The sequence below is a fragment of the Dipodomys spectabilis genome, unplaced genomic scaffold (assembly GCF_019054845.1).
Source record: "Dipodomys spectabilis isolate Male_0828 unplaced genomic scaffold, ASM1905484v1 ptg000262l, whole genome shotgun sequence".
Classification (NCBI taxonomy): domain Eukaryota; kingdom Metazoa; phylum Chordata; class Mammalia; order Rodentia; family Heteromyidae; genus Dipodomys; species Dipodomys spectabilis.
In genome coordinates, this window is record NW_024870939.1 from 934098 (window position 1) to 950071 (window position 15974).

General features: G+C 47.3%; 1 protein-coding gene across 7 annotated transcripts in view; it reads left to right on the forward strand.

Annotated features, from left to right (window-relative positions):
* Dysf (dysferlin) overlaps window positions 1-15974 on the forward strand; it is a 210198-nt gene that overhangs the window by 137858 nt on the left and 56366 nt on the right. For 4 of the 7 annotated variants that reach the window (XM_042699705.1, XM_042699706.1, XM_042699707.1 and 1 more), the window contains 4 exons: window positions 5384-5485; window positions 5575-5736; window positions 6711-6876; window positions 7219-7295. In XM_042699705.1, the coding sequence (XP_042555639.1) occupies window positions 5384-5485; window positions 5575-5736; window positions 6711-6876; window positions 7219-7295 (507 nt within the window). Of the gene's footprint in view, window positions 1-5383; window positions 5486-5574; window positions 5737-6710; window positions 6877-7218; window positions 7296-12290; window positions 12354-15974 lie in introns of all 7 variants that reach the window. The other 3 variants (XM_042699708.1, XM_042699703.1, XM_042699702.1) reach the window with 1 other exon arrangement.

The following is a 15974-nucleotide window of genomic DNA, read 5'->3' on the forward strand; positions in this document are numbered from 1 at the left end:
TGGCCATAGGGCAGTAGATAAAGGGGACTTAAAGGTGGCGTCTGCTTTGATGGAGAGAAAGCCTCTATTGTTCTTGGTGGCCTTGGTTGGAACTGGCTTGATGAAACACCCTGCCCACTAGTAGATGCAGTCTGTGTGAGAACTCATTTAGGGCAGGGGATAAAGGGGTTAGTTAAATATGGCAGAGTCCCCATCACCCAGAGGACAGAATCAGGAGTCCCCATTACACCTGCAGCCTGCATCTCTCCCCCAGTTCTGATCAGGTCACAGCAACTTCAGTGAGGATTACTATTCTGGAGGGAGTGTGTGGAACCCTTCAGGTAGTGGAGCCAGAGAGCAGTTGAGAGACAGGCTGGGAGCTTGCTGTCTGGTCAAGGTTTCTGGAATCTTCCTATGTATGAGATGACTGAACGCGTTTGCACCATAGGAATTGGATCGCAGAAGGAAAGGTGCAGGATCAGTTAGGTTCAAATATATCAAAGATATCAGAGAGAAGAGGTTTGAGAAGTTTCTAGAGCCTTTGAGGAAATTTCCTGGCAGATGGAGACCCATCTTGAACTCTATCCCTCATAAACTCTATGAGAAAAGTGTGCTAGAAAGGCAGATTCAGAAAGGCAGTGTAGGAAGTTTTTCAGAAAGGGATCAGGGAGCAGGCACCAGGAGGACCAAAGACTGGCTGGGGCAGATGGGAGCAAAAACTCCCTCTCTCACTTCCTCTTTCCCTTTCTTCCTCCTTCCCATTCATCCTCCTTTTTCCTCCTCCCCTCTTCTCTCTTTATCTCCTTCCCTCCCTCCCTCTCTCCCTCCCTTTCTCCCTCTCTCTTTCTCTCTTTCTTTTTCTTTCTTTTTTTTTTCTTTCTTTCTCTTTCTCTCTCTCTCTCTTCTTTTTCTTTCTTTCTTTTCCCCTCCCTCCCTCCCTCCCTCCCTCCTTCCCTCCCTCCTTCCCTCCCTTCCTCCCTTTCTTGCATTCCTGAGGTTTGAATTCAGGGATTACCTTTGCTAATCAAGTGCTCTACCTGGAGCATTCCCCAGCAAGACTCATTTCTTGAGGTACTACTGCACTCACTATTGCACTGGCTACCTTCTCTCCCCTTTCCTCTTTCCTGCCTTTCCTTCTCCCCTCCTCCCTCCCTTCCTTAAGTTATCCATTCTGAGTATTTTTTTATTTGATGAATTTAGCTATGACCCTTGTGTAGAACTGCTGGTGTAACCAGGTGCACAGTCAAGGGAACACAGTGGTCCAGGGTGTCTGATGTGTCTTTTCAAAGGGATGAAGAACAGTGGCTATGAGACCAATGGGTAGGGGTGCTTACATTTTGAGCTCTGGGCACCAGGGACGTTTGACATCCGCAGGAGGTAGACAGTGAAGTGGAGTAGAACTGTATCCCACATGGAGCAACAGTGAACTGCAAGCCTCAATGTGAATGAAAGCATGGTGCTGCCTGCTACCTGCTAGAGTTGTCTAAGATTGAGCCTCTCTAGGGAGGCGGCTTGTCACTATTCAGGGCCCTCGAAAGGAAATATATGTGGTGAGAGATGTGGTTGGAGGAGTCTGAAGGAGCTAGAAGATGAGTAGTCCTCAAGGCCATGTTGAAGAGTGCATTCGCTCTGAGACTTATAGGGCGAGACTTATAGGGCCTTAAGTGGGGAGTGAGAGTTTTAGAAAGATCATCCTGGCTGCAGAACACAGTGTGTATTGGGAGCTGGGAAGGAGTGTGCAAAATCGATTGTCAGGAAGCCAGTGAAGAGTGAGGCTGGCCAGTTTAGGCTTGGGAGGTACTCACTTGAACCAAGGAAAGAAAACAGATGATGGGAGGGAAGGAGGGAGGGAGAGAAGAAATGAGGGAGGGAGGGAGAGAATGGGAGGGAGAGAGTCAATTAAGGACTTAAATCTCCAATGATTGGTGGTCAAGTAGACTTAGTGGCGAAGAGAGGAGGAGCCAAGGGTGGTATGGTATTGGGTTTTTGTTTTGATTTGTTTATGGACTGGTTGTCTAGGTGGGGCCAGTCTTTGGGATGGCATTTGAAAGAAGCAGTTTTATTTTTAATGGGGTAGGGGAGACCAAGATTGCACTTTGGAAAACAAAGGAGGAGGCAATAATGCCCAATAGGAAATGTGCTCATTACCTTGCTCATGTAACTGTAACCCCTCTGCACAGCATTTTTACAATTAAAAAAAAAACATAAAAAAGAATGCACTTTGGGACAAGTTCAGTATGAGAAGCTAGAAGGACACATGGATGAATTGAGAATAAAGATGCTAGGGTGCAGGGTGGAGGGGGGGCGGTGTCTGGATTTAGGAGAGAGAATCAGGAGCAGAAAGTCTATGAGACCTAAGGAGCCCTGGCTTGGTAGGGCTGTGGAGGAAGAGGAGGAGGTTGCCAGGGAGACTCAGCCTCAGAGTAGTAGTGGCCCTGCAGTATAGAATCCAAGAGAGACTAAGGTCAGCTGGGCAGATGCTGTTGAGGACTGAACAAGTGTCCTTTGGGCTGAGCTCAGGAGGTAATGGTTGACTTTGGAAAGAGAAGTTTGCGGGCAGAGTGCGGGGTAATGAGAGAAGACAGGAAGAGAGAGAAGAGAGGGAGGGATGGCTTCCGCAGACAACCCAGAGGAAATGGTGTGGATGGAGTAGACAGCCATGTGCTGGGAAGGCAAGATCAGGCAACAACATGAAGAACGGAAAGGACTGGGAGAGATGGGATTCAGGGAGAGCATGCAGGAGAGCATGGGCAGCAGTAGCTGCAGATACCAAGATGCAGTGTAGTCTGTGCAGTGCTGGGACGGGGGTGGGGCAGAGGACTGAAGGGACAGTTTCAGGCTGGGCAATGGGAGTCCAGGGGTCACACAGATGGAGATCCCAAGCAGTTAACACCAAATGGCATAAGGCAGGTGTGTCCTGGGAGTGGGAACAGTGTGGTGGATGAACATGTGCTGTGTGCTGAGGACACACCTCTAACCTCTGTCTCTGCTTCTCTTCCTTCTGCCTCCGTGGACTTGGTGCTCCACAGCTGTGTGCTCCTGCCTTCTTCCTCCAGGGCCTTCTGCAGACGGTACTAGCACTTACATTGCTGCAGGGCTTTGCTCTGTCTTCAGGGTGAGGGTTCAAGGCAAAGGGAACCGGATCCTTAGCATTCAGAGAGGACCTCATTATCACAGAGCTTGAGGGAGCTAGGAAAGAAGTCTAGAACATGGACATGAAGGATAAATATGTTCTGAGGGCAAGGTATTAATGAATTTTCCTTGGTGACTTTCAAAAAATGTCAGTCACTACCCTGTGAAAAGAAACAGACTTTCTGCCTCCCACTTGAGAGGAACTTGTTCCTTCCCTTGTTCCTGCTATTTGCTCCCTTTGGTCTTGGTCCCACAGTGGGCTGGTTATCAGCCACTAGAGTCCAAGAACAGGCCACAAATGGTCCTTGAAGTACAGCCCTTCCTTTAAGGCAGTCACTCTGGATGCACAGCCACCTGAAGCTGGTAGCCTTAGAGTGCTAGGGAGGACATGAAACTAGGGGTCCCTTTAGCAGCCAGGCCACTGTGGCAGCTGTGTAGGTCCAGTTTCCACCCTCTGAGACAACTTTCCTGGGGACCATGATGGGTGAAGCATGGTACCTCTGGAAGTGCACGTCCTACCCATAACCCTGCCTGGGAAGTCAAACATGTAAGTGATTCTTACATCATGTCAATCTGAGGCTGGGCCTGGAGGAAAGTAACCAGTTCCAACTTTGTGCCCTGGTGACTAGGGATAGTTATAAAGCCAGTGTTGTTCTGAATGATGCTCTGGGTAGTCCAGTTCTCCTCAAGTCACCTCAGCAAGAGCAACACTAATGCCAATGACAAAAACAATGGCACTGACAGTAATAGGAATAATTACACCTACTACCAATTATTAAACACCCTCTGTGTACTGTGCCAGGTACTTCTTATGTTCCTTCTCTCATTGAGTTCTCAAGGCACCTCCATAAATCTTGTTATCCTCCATCTCTTTGATGGTGCTGAGTCACAGGTTGAGTAATCTGCTAGCGTCACATAGCTAAGAAGTGGTGGAGCTGGCTCTGGAATCCGGTTTGGCTAATTCTAGAACTGAGATGCTCCTTGCTCTAGGTCAGGGAAATATATCTGTCAATAGACAGGAGAGAGGGTTGAAATCTTATGGAGACAGGAGAAAGCAATAGTCTTTTTTGTTCCAACCTCCCCCTACATCCTCTATGTCAGAGCACTTGAACATATATTTACCATTCTTTCAGAAGAAGCCTAAAGCAAGTCACTTAGAGAATGAATCCAATGATCCCATTGTTTATTAAATAAGATTATGGCCAGCCAGCTCTGTAAAATATCCAGAACAGTCACTTTAATTATGATTTTACTTTTTCTCGATGTCAAGGGCTCTGTGTATGGAGGTGGAGCAAGTTGAGCATTACACAAAGGCATTGGGCCAAAGAAGGTGCAATGTCTAACATAGATACCGTATATTTGTATTATTATAAAATTTTTCCAGTAGGTGGCAGTCAAGGGTCTTGTCCTATTAGACTTGTAAAAATATGAGACTTCTGACATGGAAGTAGAGTCTTAAAAGAAAAGGAAATTTTGCTTTAATTGCCCTCACACTAATGGCTAGAGATAGGTGATTTTTACTAACCATTATTTATAGATCAAATGAGTTCAAGAAAGGAAAATGATGTAACTTCATGACTGGTGGAGGTATGGTTCCTGCACAATGTTTGCTTCTAACTTCCGCAGTCATAGTTAACTAATGGAGTTAACCCCACCTCTCTTGCCCTCCTCCTCCATGTAGCTCTTTGTGACCATGGATGTAGGGGTGGGGTTCCTGCTCAAGATTTTCTGGGAAATTGTTAGTAGGCCAGAGTTGACAGGTGTCTCTCTTATCCCTGCTCTGTGGTATGGAGGGAGCCTCTCCCGGCGCTGTGGTGATGTCTCCTCTCATTTCTCCGCTTCTCTGTTTTTCCAGTGTACATGTTCTGTTCTCACAGAACATAGAAGTGAGGGGTGGGGTTTGGGCTGGAAGTATCTGGGTAAGGGGATGATAATCCAGTTGAGTCAAAGTCAAGGGGCAGGAGAGGCAGTGGGTAATAGAAGCTGAAGTGGATGGAGTGTGTGTGTGTGTGTGTGTGAGAGAGAGAGAGAGAGAGAGAGTGTAGCAGGTACTCAAAACCTGAACTATGGGAGGAGGGATGACTGTGAGGATTTGTGAATCCTGGAGATGGGACTTTGTACCCTTCTGTCTGCCTGTTTGCCCACTCCTGGGTCTCATCTTTCTGTTCCTATGTCTCTCAATGCATGTCACCGCGTTCCATCCTGTCTCTCTTTTCTCTTACATCTTTGCTTGATCTTCCTGCCACTTTTGTCTCTGTGCTACTTGCTACAGTCGGATGACACAGACCTGCCCTATCCACCACCTCAGAGGGAGGCCAACATCTACATGGTTCCCCAGAACATCAAGCCAGTTCTGCAGCGCACTGCCATTGAGGTGAGTCTGGCCCTGGGTTGGGGTGGCTTTGGGACAGCCTGCCTATTTCCCTTCCTGTCCCTGACACTGTCCTCATCCCCTGTCCTCAGATCCTGGCATGGGGCCTGCGGAATATGAAGAGCTACCAGATGGCCAGTATTTCATCCCCCAGCCTTGTAGTGGAGTGTGGGGGGCAGACAGTCCAGTCTTGTGTCATCAGAAACCTCCGGAAGAACCCCAATTTTGACATCTGCACTCTCTTCATGGAAGTGGTGAGCCCCATTTCCCTATTTTCTGTCCCCTTCTGGAGTCCAGAGGGCTAGATGTTTTCCTGGCCCTGGGCATCCTAGGGGCTGAGCTCCAATTACCTGTAGGCTCCCAGCACATCATTTTTCTGCAACAACAAGGAGGAAATGCTTGTGCTGCCCTATGAGCAGCACAAATGGAGTTAGCTAGCTCTCTTCTGCCCAGGTCTAGATCAGAGGACCCCTCCTCTCCCAGGAGCCATTCCAGGGCTGTTTTTGGGACAGGACCTTACAAACTCTGACCTATTAGAGACTCCCAGCCTAGGCCTGGCAGAGGAGCTCCACCCTTGCATTCCCCCTCTCCCCCTCAGCCCTCTCCAGCCCTCTGGATTGCCTGGGTCTAGTGGCCAGTGTAAGGCAGGTCTAAGGAAAGGAAAACAGTTTGCGAGATGACAGTTTGCAAGATGAAAGCTCTATAGAAATTCCAGGCCCAGTGGCTGTCAACAGGAGCCTCCTCTTGGCTGAGCCAAAGCCGCCACTGAAGGAGAGCATATAAATTATTTCAAGTTGTGTTCAAAGTACATTTGGGGTGGGGGGAGAAAAATCTGGGTCTGTAAGCCAACTCCTGAGTATCCACTTGGGGGGGACTGTCTGCAAGAAATCTTGAGTCCTGGGCCAACTCTCCTCTCCCCCTCCTCAGCCAGTGAGAGTTCAGGGAAAGTCAATTTGCTCAGACTTCAGGCTGAGCTGAGTGTGTTGGCTATGGGGGAAGCCAGCCTCTGCATGTAGCATGAAGAGGCCAGCAGAAAGTTGTGTGCCCTCAGCTCCTACACTAGGCCAACAGCCATTTTGGATTTCTGGCTCTTGGTGATAGTCTGGGTTTACAGGCATTGTCTGCTCCTTGATCCTATGGTGAAAAGCCCTCTTTACTTCCTTTCCTGAAACTTCCCAGAGATGGGCTCAGGTTGGTATCCAGAACAGCATGCTTCTTCCTCCTCTAGATGCTGCCCAGGGAGGAACTCTACTGTCCCCCCATCGTGGTCAAGGTCATTGATAACCGTCAGTTTGGCCGCCGGCCTGTGGTGGGCCAGTGTACTATCCGCTCCCTGGAGAGTTTCCTATGTGACCCCTATTCAGCTGAGAGTCCATCCCCTCATGCTGGCCCAGGTAGGGAGTGAACAGTGGCTTTTGCTCAGCTACACCAGAGGTAGGTCCTTCCCCTTCCTCAGCAGTGGACACTTGGAGCAGGCAACTCATATTTGGGGGAGCTGAGGAGCAGTGGTTGGAATGGGGGACAGTGGGAAGAGGTAAGGGGAAGCAAATGTTAAGGAGGCAATGAGAGGAAGTGAGATTTGTGAGGAGAGGAAGAGAGAATTGGGAGTGTGGGGCAAGATGGGATAGAAACAGGAGAGGGAAGGACCAGGTGGGAGAAGTGTGAAAATCCTCAGGGGTCCTATGACAGCATCCTAATGGAGCTCACCACAGGCCTGGACACCACTCTTCTTACAGATGATGTGAGTTTACTCAGCCCTGGAGAAGACGTGCTCATTGACATTGATGACAAGGAGCCCCTCATCCCCATCCAGGTATGCTGGGTCCTATGGGAGAGGCTCCTTCGAACTTCCCTTCTCCCTCTGCTCCTCATCTCATTCTGGCTTCACTACAATGCAGCCATGATGAAACATCTCCCTTCACCCTCTGGGGGTAGGGGTGGGATGGGTGCCACAAGTAAAGGAATCTGGCTGGGGATTAGATTCAGTTCCATTGAAAGAGGAGCTGAGTGGTCTTCAGGGTAAGATTACCAACCTTTTTTTCTTGGGCCTCTTTATCTTAGGGTCATGTTGAGGGTGTTTACTCAGCAAATCAGGGTAGGGAAACAAATGAAAGAGAAGGCAGATGAGAGGAAATGTTGGAGTCTTGGGGTGTTCTAGCCCTAACTACCCTAACCTGGGCAGTCCCCTTATGGAGCGAATGGGGGGAGATTTTTTCCATGGGTTTGTATTTGGTGGCATTTTGGAGGCAGTTTAGAAAGACGATGCCTAGGCTACTGGTGCATCTTGTCCCATGCCCTTAGGAAAAAGAAGGGAAAGGAACAGGAAGAAGGACATGCAAAGGCTCCAGACTGGAGGGAACTTAGTCCATGGTGACCTAGCTGCAGTGAAAACGTTGTGACTGGATGTCTGTGGCATCTTCTACCCAGGGACAGTATTGTCTCCATCTTGGGCCCAAGAGGGGCTCTGGATCCCATAGGTCTGTGTCCACCTGGTCCTTCCTATGGTAGGGATAGAGAAATGAGCACTAGCCTTGAACTCACTGTTTAAGCCCTCACCTTCCTTTGCACATTGCGAGCTCCACATTCTGTTACCCCAGATTTCTAGCACTTCCTGGAACCCTGGGGGGAAAGCACCTTCTCCCAGCCTAGTAGGCAGCACTGTGTCCTCAGGCTACCACCTGTTGATTTACCCAGGATAGTGGCATTATCTGGAGTGCTCTATAGTCTTCATCCATCCATCCTGTGCCGTAAGAGGGAGAGAACAAACCTAGGTGCTGGATTGGCTTCAGGATGGGAGGCCTCATTTGTAAAATTACCCCTGGCCATGTGTATGCAGGGCTCCCCTCTGACATTTAGGGTGCTTTCTTCCTCTTTCTCACCCTCCCATCTTTCTGTCAATTGCCGACAGAGCATTTCCAGTGTTCAGTTCTGTAGCCTCATGGCTGCTGAGGGTAGTGATCTTGTTCTGTAGTTTTACTGATAATATAAGAAGTCACCAAAGCCCTGAGCTCTCATCTCTCAGCCCCTTCATGGCTTTCAGGTCTCTGTCCTTCCTTCCTTCTGCTGAGGAAAACTTTGTCCTGTTCTGTGGCCTGACTCATTCTTTAAGCCTCAAGGTAGGTGTCTTCCCTGGTTCCCGCCCTTCTCCTATAGGATCTTGACCACTGCACCCACTCCCCCGGTCCTGTGTATCTGTCAGTCTCAACATCTTCCCTGGACTGAGTTTAGAACACAAATGGATTGTCATTCTCTTTATACCCTTCTTGTCCAGCACAGGGCCTGACTTAGAGAAGTGTTCAGTGAGTCTGTCTGGACAGGCAAATATGGATAAGTGGGGGATGGGTGGAAAGATGGGTCCACTGTCTGGATGAGTCTGAGAGCAAAACTCTCCTGTCTGGAAAGGCCAAGTGGAAATTTCAGATGGTTCTACAGGAACTGTAGCTAAACTCCACACTGTGTCTCTGGCCTGGTTGAGTGTTTATAGCTGAATTAGCCCCAAACTCTGGATTGCCAGGTCCTAGCTCCTGTGTTCCACCCCCTTGGTGGGCCTGTCTGAGACAGCAGGGAAGTGCAGTGCTTGCCCAGCAGGATTTCCGTTCTCTATGTGCTGCCCTTAAAGTGTCTACAGACTCAGATGCAGAGTTCCCTTTATTTTGGGTCCTGCTGGCTACAAACAGCCAGAGGCAGACAGTGAGGAGGCCCAGGCTGGACCTCCTCCCGGTGTTGACACGAGGGAACTGGGGCTGGGGTCTGAGGCCTGTGTTCTTTGTGGAATGCATGGCCATTCCTGCTAGACCTGCTGGCAAGGAAGAAGGGTGGCCAGTGGGAGTTGGGATCCTGGAGGTGTGTCATAGAGGGAGGGCCCAACCTCACCTGGTCAGTGGACAGGAAGAGGAGGAAGTAAGACCAGCCTGTTCTGATGGAGCAGTTTTGGGCTCTACCCTTACTGTCTAATTCTGAAGGAGCTCCAAGTTCAGCCTCAAATTTAGACTGGCCTCCTTGGGCCTGACTGTCTGGAGAAGTCTATAGTGTGGAGTCTGATTTTGTATACTGTTTTCTCTGACATCTATTGATCTGGCTTGAGTGATCCAGATTTTCCATCTCTCTGTCTCTCACTCCTCCATCTCTCATTTGTAACCCCTGGCCTAGTGGAGGACCGGGGACTCCTCCAAGGTTGATCTAGGTACAGAGGGCTCCAGTTCCTTTGGCCAAGCACTCTTTCCCTGTTCTTCCTCTGTAGATAAAACGAAAGGCCCTGGCCTCTAGGGACTGGAGGCACAGGAAGGCTGACAGGGACTTTTCCTGGCTTCTGCTTGTCCAGCCTATGTTTCATTCTTATAGTTGATGCCACACCTCTGGTTGTACACTAAGTCTTGGCTATGGTCCCAGCCTTGGGCTCCTTCCAAGCCAATTCCCATTCTTGCCAGATTCTGCCTTCTTTTCTTCCCTTAGTTATATCTTCTCTCTGTCCAAGAAGCCTTCTTCCCATCCACTGCCAGGTCCTGAGAGGAGTCTAGCACACAGATGAAAAATGTCACCTGAAACTCAATGTTCCAGCCATAGCTGGAACTCAGGGCAGAACTCAGGTGGTTAGTAGTGTCTTGGTTTGTGTCGAGTGGTCAGTTCTGGATATATAAGACAGATCTATCAGCTTGGCCTTCTGGATTGTATAGGCCCGTGTCTGTCTGGGGCTAAGGAGATTCTGAGTGGGTGGAGGCCATGAAGGCTTGGATGAGACACTCTGTGTGGCTGACTGCTATATAGGTTTCAGACTGATAGCTTAGGAGTGGTGTGTGTGTGTGTGTGTGTGTGTGTGTGTGTGTGTGTGTGTGTGTGTGTGTGTGTGTGATAGGTGGTGTATGTGTACGTATACATGTGTGTGTTAGAGGTAATGTGTGTGAATATATATTGGGCATGGAAGTTTGCAAGGAGACACTTGACAGGCTGGTCTGGAAGATCCTTGGAAGGCAGCATAGACCTGCTCCTCATGCCTGTGGGCTGAGGTACAAGGACTGGCATGCCCTTACACCCCAGTAATTCCCTGCTTTCCAGGATCTCAGGCCCTAGGTTTTCTCATTCCAAGGCCTTTGGGTCCCAGGCTCCTTGATTGCTAGGCCTCCAGAACCCTAGTCGTCAAGCCTTCAGCCACCCATACCCCTAGGCTCTCACACCCTAGGTCTTCACCTTTACATCCCCTGATTTCTAGGCTCCTAGTCCCCCAAGCTCCTGGTCCCCAAGCCCTCAGGTTCTCAGAGCTCCAGATCTCCAGTCCCCCCGGGTCCCAGGCTGGGCTTAATTTTGAGCTTGGTGTTCTAGTTATAGTCTCTGGGAGAGCATGAAGGTGGAAGTGCACTTCCAGAATCGGAGCAGCAAATTATGCCCACATCTCAAAAAAGGAATGTGTAATTTCTGAAGCTGGACTAGATCTTTGGAGCACTATGTTTAACCTTATTTTTTCATCCTTTTGCTCTGCTGAACTGCCTGTTTCCCTTTTACCTTTCTAAAAAAGAACTGTATTCAAATAAAAATAAAAATAAATCTTCAGTGCGGTTCAGGATGAGAATAGGAGAGGCAGGCCAGTCTCTGGTGAGCTGGGGGTTGTACATGGAGTTCGTCCAGTCTGATCCAGGGCTTAGACTGTGTCCAGCAACATGTGGCCAGCAGCCCTGGGTGGTTGCCATTGGCTATTCTACCCTCCCACTCAGGCTTCTGGATTTGGTGCACCCCCTCCCCCCCACTCAGTGATGCTCCTTGTACTGAGCAGGAAGAGGTCTATTGCCTTCAACCCTCTCCATTTTCCAACAAGGCTTCCTCCTCCGCCATGTGGAATGTTTCCCCTGGGCTCCTCCTCGAGTGGATGTGAGGTCAGCATGGAGCTTGGCCTTTGTAGATATCTCCTAGAGCCCTCTGCTCAAGGTTTCAAGGAAGAGACAGCCTTGCAACTCTGCATCCCTTCTGGCCCCACCCTCACCTTTCTGGGACTGCCCTCCACTGCCCTTGCCTTCCTTCCTGGGTTGTTTGCCTTCTCAGCTGTGCTGTGTTTCTTTATTCGTCTGCCCTCGCCACTCCTCTGCCAAGAATACACGCCTTTGCCTTGTCCAACTGTGAAGCTGCTGCCTCCACCCAGAACCCAGTCAACTTCTTCTAGGACCAACCAGTCTCCCTGTCTCTGGTCCTGATCTCTGAGGCCCTCCTTGGCCCTACGGCCATTTGTAGGATAGGGATGGTGGGTTGGGCGATGGAATTCTTGAGTTTTCCCAATTTAAGGCTCTGGGGGAGCTGTGAGATGCTGTGATTCTTGAGGAGAGAAGGATGAGAAATATAGCCTCACTTAGGAGCCCTGCTCAGCAGAGATGGATGGTTTAGCTAGTAAAGGAGCTCATGAAAGGATTGTTAGGGGTAGGAATGTCCCTGATGTAGATTTAGGAAAGATAGGGAGAGCAGCTAAGTGGACAGGACCAAGAGAAGCGATAAAGAAATAAGATAGCATTGATGGAACCTTTTTCTGTGTCTCACCTACAGCTGTACTGGCATAAACTTTGTCTCATTCATGCTTACTGCTGCTCTGTGAAATAGGTTTTGCACCTATTCTCCAGATGAGAATGTTAGTTAGAGAGATCAGTGCTTGCCTCAAGTCATACAGATTATAGGGCTATGCAGCCAGGTTTGTCCATCTCAGGACATTCTTCCCATGACTGGTGGAGTGGTGCCTGGATGGAGAGCAAGGGCACTGTTCCCTCAGGGCTGTCCTGTCTTCCCTGAGGTGGATCTTCTAACCCTGTGGCTAACCAGAATGTTTAATTTGTAGCTTGCAGATGGTCTGTCCAGTTTGGCTCCTACTAACATGGCGTCTTCTCCAGCCAGTCCTCATGTATGTATTGCTTACTTATCTGTGGGCTCCTTGATTTCCCTTTGAGGGCTGGGGAAGGGAACAGAGGAGGGGAAATAGAAGTGGTATCTCCTGAGACTTAGCAAAAAAATAATGCTCACATGTATGTACCCAGCATGCAGTAGTGAAGGATGGGGAGAAAACTCCAGGGCAGAGTCTCAGAAACAAATGCCCTTATTCTACTTCCTGGTGCATCCTGGGATTTCAATCTTGTTTTACCCATGTGAAGGCTGGGGGTCAGGTGAGGCTGCATGGGTCAGTGGAAATAGGACGTTCTATAGCTTAGATCGCAACTTGGGATTCAAGACGCCTCAGTGGGTGACAGCAGGCTGATGTTCTTTGTTATTCCCAGACATGTGGAGTGTGTGTGTGTGTGTGTGTGTGTGTGTGTGTGTGTGTGTGTGTGTGTGTGTAAAAGAGAGAGACAGTGGGGAGAGAGAAAGTGGGAGGTGGGAGGGAGAGAAGAGAGAAAGATATTGAGGAACTCTGGCTAGTCCTAGAAGGTTCTGGGAGGTCAATTTGGGTCAGCACTTGCATTTTCCAGCAAGGCTTCTTTCTGCCTGCCTCTTTTCCAGGTGTTGTTTTTGGAGTGTGGGTCCCTCCAGGATGATAATTTTGGTGTCGAGCTTTCAACATATATGAATGAAGGTCCACACTCAGGACCAAGGGGTTCCCTGACCTGCTCGGGGAGGCATAAGACATAAGACCTGCCAGAATTCCATTATGGGCTTCCAGGAGAAGGCAATGATGTCTCTCTCTCTCTCTCTCTCTCTCTCTCTCTCTCTCTCTCTCTCTCTCTCTCTCTGTGGTGTGTGTGTGTGTGTGCCTCTCCTGGAGTTGAACTCACGGCTTGGGCACTCTATCCTTGAGCTTTTGTATTCAAGGCTAGTGCTCTACCAATTTGAACCACAGTACCATTTCCAGCTTTTTGGCAATTAATTGGGGGTAAGAGTCTCATAAACTTTCCTGTCCAGGATGGCTTCGAACCTCAATCCTCAAATTTCAGCCTACTGAATGGCTAGGATTATAGACGTGAGCCACTGATGGCTAGCAACAATGCCTACTTTTATTTTATTACGATTTATCTTTTGTAGAAGATATGGAAAGCAACAAATTTAGGGCAGAGAGCTGAAGCTACCTTTATTTCTATCAATTAAAGATAAGCACAGTTTAGACATCTTTTATGTATATGTGAATACTTGTTAAAACAAAATTGAAGTCACATTATACCCTTTTTATAATCTGCAATTTAAAATTCAAAAACACAGCATAATGTTTTTCTAAATTAAAAAAAAATGTTTGAGATAGTCTTACTATGTAGCCTAGGATGACCTTGAACTTGAGATACTCTCATCAGCCTCCCAACTGCTTAGTGCTAAGACTACAGAAAGTACTACCACATCCAGCTTTTCAATTTTTTATAGTCATATCATTTTTATAATATCATGTCATAAATGAATTGACTACATCTTATCATTGGACATATAATTTGTTAATTCTCCCAATTGTCCTTGTTTTATATGCCTTATAGGAGTTATTTTAGTTTGCTGAGTCTAGCTACTTCTTACCTAAATTTATTCCTACGTGTTTTGGACCTCTTTGGTGGGTCTCAATGAATATTTCTTTTCTAATAACTAACACTACTGTTCAACTATAGGAAAACAATATTTTTGAACCCTTACTTTGAAACTAATTCTTTGTTAAGTCCCTTCATTAGTTTTTACAGTTGTTAGTTGATTTTGTTTTTAATAAGTTTTTTTATTGTGAAAATACCGTACAAAGGGGTTATAATCACAAGAGCAAGGTAACAAGTACATTTCTTTTTTTAAATTTTTTAAAATTTTTTATTTTTTATTTTTTTGTGAACACACTGTACAGAGGGGTTACAATTACATGGGCAGGTTAATGCATACATTTCTTATCAAGCATTGCAGCCTCCTCCTTTGTTTACCCTTCACATCCCTTCCCAGACAAGTACATTTCTTATCAAGCATTGTTGCCTCCTCCTTTGTTTTTCCCCTACCATCCCTTCCCTCCCACCTCCACAACTACATCCCCCTTGCTACCCCCCACTCCCCCTACCCCCCACCTAAATTGTAAAGTTCATTTTTCAACATAGTATCTTGTACATCTCATTGTTACAATGGGTCCACCTGTATCCCTATTTAAACAATTTGTTTTTTTTCCTTTCACTCCCCAAATTATAGTGAAATATAGTGAAAACAGGGGTTATACCATGGGGGAGAGACATACAAAGCAACAAAAAAATCACGTGGTACCTTATAAATACATTAGGGGTTCATAAATACATTGGGGTTCATTTTGCTTAACATCATCTTATTTGGTCTTTTCTGCTTGTCTCAGACATATACTAGTTATTGCAAATAAATGAAACCTTGGGACCCATGTTTGTTTGCACCTAGCTTACGTCACTTAATATAATTTTTTCCATGTCTTTCCATTTCCTAACAAATGGGGCAATGTCATTCTTTCTGATGGAGGCATAGATTTCCATTGTGTATATATAGCACCTTTTCTTGATCCATTCATCTACTGAGGGGCATCTGGGTTGGTTCCATATCTTAGCTATGGTAAATAATGCTGCGATAAACATAGTTGTGCTGGTAGCTTTAGTGTGGCCTTGTTTGTGATCATTTGGGTAAATGTCCCAAAGTGGGATTGAGGGGTCATAGGGGAGCTCTATGTGGAGTCTTTTGAGGAACCTCCATACTACTTTCCAAAGTGGTTGAACAGATTTACACTCCCACCAACAATGCAGTAAAGTTCTCTTCTGTCCACATCCCCTCCAGCATCTGTTGTTATTAGAGTTCTTGATTATAGCCATTCTAACTGGGGTAAGTGGTATTTCAATGTTGTTTTGAGTTGCATTTCTTTTATGCTAGAGAGGTTGAGCATTTCTTCATGTATCTATCTTTTTTTTTTTTTTGGGTCCAGTCATGGGGCCTGAACTCTGGGCCTGGGCGCTGTCCCTCAGCTCTTCAGCTCAAGGCTAGCACTCTACCACTTGAGCCACAGCGCCACTTCGTCTTTTTACTGTTTGCTTATGTGGTACTGAGCAATTGAACCCAGGGCCTCTTGCATGCAATGCAAGCACTCTACCACTGATCCACCTTCCCAGCCCCTCTATTGGCCATTCTTATTTCTTCGTCAGAGAAGTTTCTCTTTTTATAATATATACGTATTTTTTATTGTGAAAATACCGTACATTTCTTATCATTGTTGGCTCCTCCATTGTTTTCCCTTCGCATCCCTTCCCGTCGCGCCCCCGCCCCTCCCCCTACATCTCATTATTGCAAGTAGTTTCTCTTTAAGTCTTTAGCCCACTTATTTATTGGGCGGTTGTTTCTTTGAGGATTTGTTGTTGGGGGATTTAATTTTTTGAGTTCCAGGTATATTTTAGATATTAGACCCTTGTCCGTTGTATGGCTAGTGAAGATCTTCTCCCAATCCGTAGGCTTTCTATTGATCTTGCTAGCTATGTCCTTTGCCATGGAGAAGCTCTGCAACTTCATGCAATCCCATTTGTCCAACCTTTCTTTGATTTGTTGTGCTTTTGGGTCTCTATTAAGAAAATTTCAGCCT